We start from the raw sequence: 8,217 nt of genomic DNA, 5'->3' as shown, positions 1-8,217 counted from the left end.
AAAAAAAAAGCAAATCCTTTAAACGTGGTTAAATTAATTACTTTAGAAGAAAATATTTTAAATGTACTTAAAGATAGGAGAATATTTAGATCAACAGCATTAGTAGAAAGATAAAAGCGGGAAAACAAAAAAATTATCTCATTTATCATTTCCTTTCATTTCAACAACTTCTCATCATTTTCTCAAATAATCTTTAGACATCTATCCATACATCACTTCATTCAGACAACACTTAATAAATAATTAAATTAAAAAAAAGTAAAAATAAAAAGATATCTTAACATATATATACATATCCATGCAAAATTAAAGATAGTAATCAAAAAATTAAACAACTGAACACAACCAATTCTACAAGATAAAATAACAACTATCGTACTGGAAAACTACTAGGAGTAAAATAGAAAACATTTACCAAAACAAAAGACACAAAAAAACATCTACTTCAAGATCCATGTCTTGCTTCCAAGGGCACATATGTCATAAACATAAAACTTCACCCCAATCTTCAAAAACCTAAATTGAGCCATTATCACAACAAAGATCTGCATTCATAAAACAAAAAACTTAATACTTTATGTCCCTAGTGAAGAAATAACCAATGGTGTTTGACTAAAGAAGAAAACTAAAGAGTAAATTACACGAAGGTCCCTATGGTTTAGGGTAATTTGCGCATTTGATCCATAACTTATTTTTTTAACTCGGAAGGTCCCTATTGTTTGTTTTTGTTACACGTTTGGTCCCTGTCTTACCTAAAAATACTATTTTGCCCTTGATTTTTTAATTTATTTAAATATACACACCCTCAACCCCACCCCATCACCTTACCTTACCTACCCCACCATTTTTCCCTATTTAAATAATAGTATTTTTTGGTAAGACAGGACCAAGCGCATAATAAAAACAAACATTAGGGACCTTCCGAGTTAAAAAAATAAGTTAGGGACCAAGCGTGCAAATTACCTCAAACCATAGGGACCTTTCATGTAATTTACTCTAAGTCAAAAGGAAACAACCATATATAGATGTCTAGATTAAGTGCTTAACCCATTAAGTCAAAAAGAAACATCACCTAAGAGTTATTGAAGTTCGTGTTCTCAAATAGGGCTAATGGCATAAAAGCCCTTAAGTTTAGCAAAAATGTTTGGTTTTACCCTTCTACGTATTTTTGGTTCATTAAAGCCAGAAGTTCGCAACTTTTTTTTCAATTTTACCCTTTTGCATATTTCTAGTTCATTAAAGCTCTTAAGTTTTGCAGAAATGTTCAGTTTTACCCTCTTTTCTGGTTTATTAGATTTTACTCCATAAAACTGCAAAAAGGGTAAAATTGAAAATAAAGTTGCAAATCTCAGGCTTTCATGAACCAAAAATACGTAAAAGGGTAAAAGTAAAACCGAGGACTTCTGCTAAACTAAAGGGTTTTTATGTCATTAAACCTTTCAAATATAAACTAATTTTGTCATATCATGCATATAAATCCTTAAAAATCACAAAGGCTAATCCCAATATGTTACATATGTGTATAAATTTGCATCAATATTGATTACATACCTTTAAAGTTAATAAACACCATATGCAACACCAATTCCACCACCACAATGACCGACCTGATTCGCAGGCAAAACACCTCCCTGCCCCTGCCCGATCTCAGAACGGGCAGTTCGGTCAGCACCAGAACCCAACCCATTCTTTTCAATCTCCAAAAGTCTAACCTTTGTGCTTGATGAAAACTTTATCTTTTCAACTTTCACAACACTCGATTTCACACGTTGTTCATCACCCCAACTCTCTTCCTTCACTTTCAACTTAAAACAATACTCATTATGAAGAACACCACGAACAGTTTCAGTAAACTTATCATTATCTTGCTCTTCATATCTCATATCATGCAAATCTTTAGCAGAAAACCCCATAATCTCCTCACCAATTTCTTGAAAAGCAGTTACCCATGTTGACCCAGTATGATCTTGGATTTCTAGTTGTAAAATATATCTGTATTCACATTCATCAACAACCTTATCACATTTCAAACACTTCCATTTCCCATCTCCATTATCCACAACTTTTTTGCTGCATTTTCTTTCACCTACCATGATTGGACATGCAGTGTAGTAAAAGTTTTCAAGTTTCATATGCCAGATTGTGGCATTGATTGTTATGTAATCAGGTTTTTCAGAAGTCCCGAGTTTTTCATCTTTGATTTGAGAGATAGTTTTGAATGAATCTGGATGTGTGGAAGAAGTAGAAAGAGAATTGAGTGACATGGATACAGATGGGGTGTTTTTTCCAACACTTTCAAACCATGTTTTGAGTTTTTGAGCTTCTGGGAAATCAGGGTTTATGCTGAGCTGGCTTGATACTATACTTGTTAATGTTTTTCCATTGAAATCACATGCTCTAGCTGATTTCACAGCAAGGATAGGAAATTCACCTGAATCAGACATTTCTTGAAGTGTTTGACCTTCTTTGTTGCAAAAGTCACCCCATAAAGTCAACTCAATGCTTCTTAAAGACATGTCTTTTAAAAAAATTGTTCTTTTTTGAGCTTCATTTCCGTTTTTTCTTGTGATTGATGATGTGGGGTTGACATTGGTTACAACACCAATAACATCTAGAACAGTGTTGTTTTCCATTTCTTCAACTTCACTGATTAAACAGAAGTGAAACTGCTGATGTGGAATTGAGGTGTCATCATCGAAGCATTGCTGAGCTGTCGAGGTGTGGTCGAGGGTGATTTCAAAGTCGTTTTTGAGATGATTGAAGGCTTTTTGAGCAGGTTTTAGGGTTCCTTTTGAGAGATAGTAAACTTTTCCTACTTCAATTTGGTTGTAGAAAGTGTCAGCTACTGTATTGAAACAGGTGGCTCGGATTTCTCCTCCATCAGAATCAAGAAGATCAAATGAGAAAACTTTTCCATCTCCTTTTGCATTGTTGTAACGTCTGAGTTCACCTTTTGAAGTTACTCTGGCTTTAATTGTCCATCTACCTTGATAGGGATTTAGAGCTGCAATTGGTATGATTCTTGGAGGAGCTTCGTTTTTAGCCATGGGTCCTCTGTTGGCATACATTGGTGGTGGTTGGACTGGCGGCATACGGTTGTTTGCAGCAGGGGGTGGTGGAGGGCCATAAGAATTGGCATGTGGGCGAATAACAGGTCCAGGAGGCGGAGCTTGGTTGGAAAATCGGGTGTCATTGACAGTTGTTGGTGGTTGATTGGAAGGAGATTGTGTAGGTGGTAAAGGTCTTGTCAGTGAAGGAGTATCTCCACCAGGGAGTTTTAGAGGGAATGGCTTTGGATCACCAATGGTATCACACTTTTCCATAATCACATTGAGATTGATGATGATGATAATACTGCACAAAATAAGTTGAAGAGATATGAGTATAACTGTGAAAGAATTATACAATAATTGTGAAAGATAGGCAAGAACTTGTATGCACATGGGAAATGCAAAGATGATACAAATAGAAGGTTAATCATTAATGTGATTCATATCATTAGCTTCAAGAAGAAACCAAATCGTATGATCTGAGTTGTGAATCGCTGAGGACTTGATCCATATCGCAATAGAATGATTGATTGCAGTTCCCTAACAATAAAACTATGAAATTGACATGCAGTATATGACAACTTGGTCAGAGGAACAAGGAAAAGAAAGACACTTTTATCATAAAACCCTAATAATAATTGAAAAAAAAAATCTTAAATCCATGGAATCAATTATATTTGCACAAAATTCTTCGAACACAAACAAATCAGAGCTGAGAATAGATATAACACTTACGGGCGTTCACGGATCGTATTACAAACAAACTCAGTCAACTGAACAACGGAACCCTTCTGCAACTGTTGAGAGATGACTAACTCATTGCGCTGAGTAGCAAGCATCCCTTGCTGGTGAAAAGAACCATCAGATAGCTGCACCCTGTATCTATCCCCACTGTTTTCTCCACCACCCCCACTCGGATTTTGCGTCCGAATCAACCGAATATCCGTCACCTGAAGCACCGGTTTCAGATCCTTCGATTCCCCACTCGTTAGAATCGATATTGCGCCGGAGGTAAGATTTACCGCCATGATCTTTGATCGGATGAAATGAAGCGTGATTGCAGTGATTTGGGGTTTTGAAAACCCTAAAGAGTGAAGATAAAAGCGAGGGAAAATAGAAATGGAAAACTTTTTAGCGAGCGCCAACAGATGTTTCAATGTTACATTTTGCTATCTCTATTATGAAATTTTACCAAAATAGACCCTCGCACTTGTAATATTTAAACCTATAACACGTGTAATCCAATTTGGCCCCACCACGCCACGTGGAACTTCGATTAAGTTTTAAACCTATAACACGTGTAATCATATGTGGGTTTTTGACTTTTTTCCATGAAGATAATAAGAAATTTTCAATATGGTTGAAATTATATTGAAATCTAAATTATATTTTGGTGTGAGATTTTTGAAATCTAATGCATGAAGATAAGAATTTTTTTCTCTATACCTCATGTCAACGGTTTCAAAAATTCAAAATGGCTTTCAAATTTTCACCAATATATTTTGTTCAATGGAAATTGTAAGTTTACACTTTACATTCAATTCTTTTTGTCAGATATCCCAAAATTCACTTCAACTCTGTTTCTTGAAAAGCCCAATCTATGGTTCTTATCCTTAAAATCGATTTTAAAGCCCAAATTCGTTCTCAAACTTTTTTGAAGTAGCATATAAGAATTTTATTGTTTAATGACACAAAATTCATTATTTATATGGTGTTATTTTGTTTTAATCCTGATATTTTTTGTCATTATATTTAACAAAAAAACAAAAAAAATTTGGACATATGGCGGTCACTGACAGTCTATGATAACATGTCATTTTGGTTGATATGGATACATTTTATTACTATGCATTTAGTTTCGATAAATACATCTTAGTTTGTGTTTAGCCCAACATTATTTTATTCCTTAACTGCTATTATTTTTGTGATTTTTTTTGGTCACCAATAAGTATTTAAAAATGTAATTGCTTGAAATGAAAAGGTAAAAACTCTGAAGGCAATGGTCGAACTTGCAACTTCTCCTTGAAAGTGTTGTAAATAATGTCCAAGGTCATTAACTATTGATATATTTCTAATAATAGCATGTTCTTTTGGGGTTTTTGTCAAAACTCATTTGAGCAATTAAAAGACAAAAATAATTTAGGAAAAATTAGTTTATTAATATTTCATGTTTTCATAAATTAATTAGAAATTATTTTGGAATTAATTGTAAATTAATTAATTCAAGGGGTTGAATGTTAATTAAGTGGGACATTTCAGAATCCCTAAATGATTGAGGTGGACGGAAATTGATAGGGATTATCTAGGGTTTTAGAGCTGCTTTGGGACTAAGCATGGGACTAAGCAACTAAAGCCTATAAATAGAGAGCTAGTGATCAAACCCTAGATGCTCCTTTCTTGCTAGAATTCTGTTATCTCATTAATATCTCTAAGGTGGACAAAAGTTCTTAACCCTTCTATGGTTTGTAGAATTTTCGATATAGCCTCCTCATTCCTAGGGTTTTTTTCATTTTTGTTCTTTGGTGTTTTTGGATGTCAACCATTAAAGGGATTCTGCTTTGGGTCCTTTCATCTAAGTAATGTGGAAAGAACTAGATATTAGGCAAGGAGAGCATTGGCTTCAAAAGAGGAATGTAATTTTTCTTATTTCTTATAATAGTTGAAGTAATAACATGAAACTTAGATCTTTTACGTTGCATGAACACATATGAATTATTTATTTGTTTTCCGTTACGCATAATTGTATGTTTAGATGTAGAACATCTATATGTGGTATTAGGGTCTTAGTTCTGTTGGATTAGGTGTCTAAGCCCATAACTATAATTGGTATGTACTTGAATTGATAGCAGCACAGTCCTTTTGGGTTGCCCTCAACCTAGCAACTGGACAAGGAAATTATGAAAGGAGAGATATTAATTTATAAGATTAATAAATTAATATATATATATATATATATATATATATATATATATATATAAATGATTTATTAATATGTTAATGGATTAATATATTAATTAGAAATCATTATGTTTAATTAATTGTTAGCCAGAAATTAATCAGAATTGATTTTGGGGTTAAAAGAATTAATTATAAGGTGCAGGGACTAGTTTGCAATTATCTAATAGTTGAGTGGAAGGCTCTAGAACCCCCTTGGAAGAGGGTGGACGAAATCTTTAGGGGAAACCCTAATAATTTCGTCCATAGGGGCTTGGATAAGGCCCTTGGGTTTGCTTAGGCCCTAAGCAAAGGATAACTAGGGTTTCCCTTAAACCCTAGATCCCTCAGCTATATAAGGAGCCTCCTGGTTCATGTTTTTGGTCACTCTTTCTTTTGAAGAAACCCTAAGGCCGAGATTTTACATACTCCCTCTCCCCTCTCTCTTCTACTTTCCTTCTTGCTAGTCATTGGGTGTGATTCCATTAGAGGCATTACACTTGTGGTGCTAAAGCTTCCAAGAAGATCAAGATCAAGATCAAGGGAATATCAATTGTTTGCTATAACAATTGAAAGGTATGTAAACCCTAAACCCTAGTTTGTTAATTTCGAAATTAGCCTCTCTCCTCTAGGGTTCTAGTTTTGCAATCAAAGTTGTATGTTCAATAGTTAAAACATAGATCCAAAGTAGGTTGCATGTGAACTTAGGAATTGTTTTCTAGTTTATTTGTTGTACCTAAAACCCATTAGTGGTATCAGAGCCATTATTGTTTTAAATTGAATTGCTACAATTGTTGAATTGCAAATTAGGGTTTATAGCTATTAAACCCTAAAGGCCAAATTTTCGATTTCTAGGGTTTTGGATCAAAGGGTTTTTTCGAAAACCCTAGCCTCCAAAGAACCCTAATCGAAATTAAGGGTTAGGGTTTTGAAAACCCTAGCCTCCTACCTTGTAAATTTCGAAATATGCTAGAGGATAACTAGGGTTTCTTGTTTTGGATAATTGTTACTTAATTAGATTAATTGGATAATTATCCTTACCCTATTTTTCGAAATTAGAGGGATAAGGATTAAGATTAAATTAATTGATTAATTTAATTAGATAATCCTTACAAGATTTAATAATTTGATTAATAGTTAATTAATAGATAAATATTAAATCTAGTTAATTGGTTTATTTAAATTTGAAATTAATAGCTTAAATTTCGGAATTTATATAAACCCTTGAAGTTTTAAAAAGTTTTAAAACACACCTTATATATATTATAATTAAAGGTTTAATATTATATGTATAAGAATATGGTCAGTCAAATCGCTAGTATGCCTCATTCACGAAGCTAATCTATAAGGGGGTATAAGGAAACTGCCTATAAAATGGTAGTTGAATGGGTGTCCACTCTCACCCACCGCTTCCTTGATTAGTGGAGGGTCGTTAGCAGAACGGATTTGATAGGACAACTACTTCTCATTAAAAGTATAATGATATTAAAGAAAGTACTAGAACATTATTTTCAAAATCCCAACTCTAGTTACTTTAGGAAAAATGTAAAAAGTATGCTAATCCATGAAATTGCACATTATGCTTTATTGGTCGTTAGTGGAGCGTGTGTGGTTAACCAGCACACTAAAAGGCACTAATAAAGAGTAGTAATGGGTATCTCATAATTGTCATTTTGATGGAGCGTGTGTGGTTTACCAGCACATCAATAGTTAATGATAAAGACAATGAGGTTACCAAGCACATTTGCATGGTTATTCACATCTTGTTTGTGATCCTCGGCATCCCAGTCACAAATAGAAGAGCATAATCTGAGATTAAAACATGCCATTGAATAGTTTCAATGTATCTCAAAAGAATTAGGAATTTCACTTCGTCTGTTTCGTCTAATGGTGGAATTGGTGAATCGTCATTCACCTACCTTTATGAAATTTGCACTTGGATCTCGGCATCCCATTTCTAAGTTGTGAATCTTCATAGTTGGATCCTAACCTTGATATTATATCTTTGGGTTATTCTATTAAGGTATCTTGAAATCTAACTAAAACTTTCTTTCTTTTCAGATGTCTACTCCTGGAAACACTTCTGCTTCGTCCTCCTCCAACCAAAACTTCTCTTTGCTCAATATATGCTCCAAAGTCGTTATGGATGGCTCAAACTATAACGATTGGATGCGCAACATCAAGATGGCTCTTCGTTTCGAGAACAAAGAATATGTTCTTGAAAAGGAGCTCA

The 8,217-nt window shown here is 33.9% G+C and overlaps 1 protein-coding gene across 1 annotated transcript; it reads right to left on the bottom strand.

Annotated features, from left to right (window-relative positions):
* Nucleotides 1-220: 220 nt before the first annotated feature.
* Nucleotides 221-4,159, bottom strand: LOC145117280 (replication protein A 70 kDa DNA-binding subunit A-like). Its single transcript, XM_079053587.1, has 3 exons — nucleotides 3,786-4,159; nucleotides 1,552-3,354; nucleotides 221-545 (listed from the first exon to the last, which is right to left on the bottom strand). Exons 1-2 carry the CDS (start codon nucleotides 4,076-4,078, stop codon nucleotides 1,560-1,562), a joined length of 2,088 nt encoding a protein of 695 aa, XP_078909713.1. The 5' UTR covers nucleotides 4,079-4,159; the 3' UTR covers nucleotides 221-545; nucleotides 1,552-1,559.
* Between the last annotated feature and the right edge of the window lie 4,058 nt (nucleotides 4,160-8,217).

This window comes from Lactuca virosa, chromosome 5 (genome assembly GCF_052849685.1).
Source record: "Lactuca virosa cultivar CGN04683 chromosome 5, Lactuca_virosa_CGN04683_v6, whole genome shotgun sequence".
NCBI classification, from domain to species: domain Eukaryota; kingdom Viridiplantae; phylum Streptophyta; class Magnoliopsida; order Asterales; family Asteraceae; genus Lactuca; species Lactuca virosa.
Note: the sequence above shows the minus strand (reverse complement) of the source record. Positions and strands in the feature narration are given on the sequence as shown.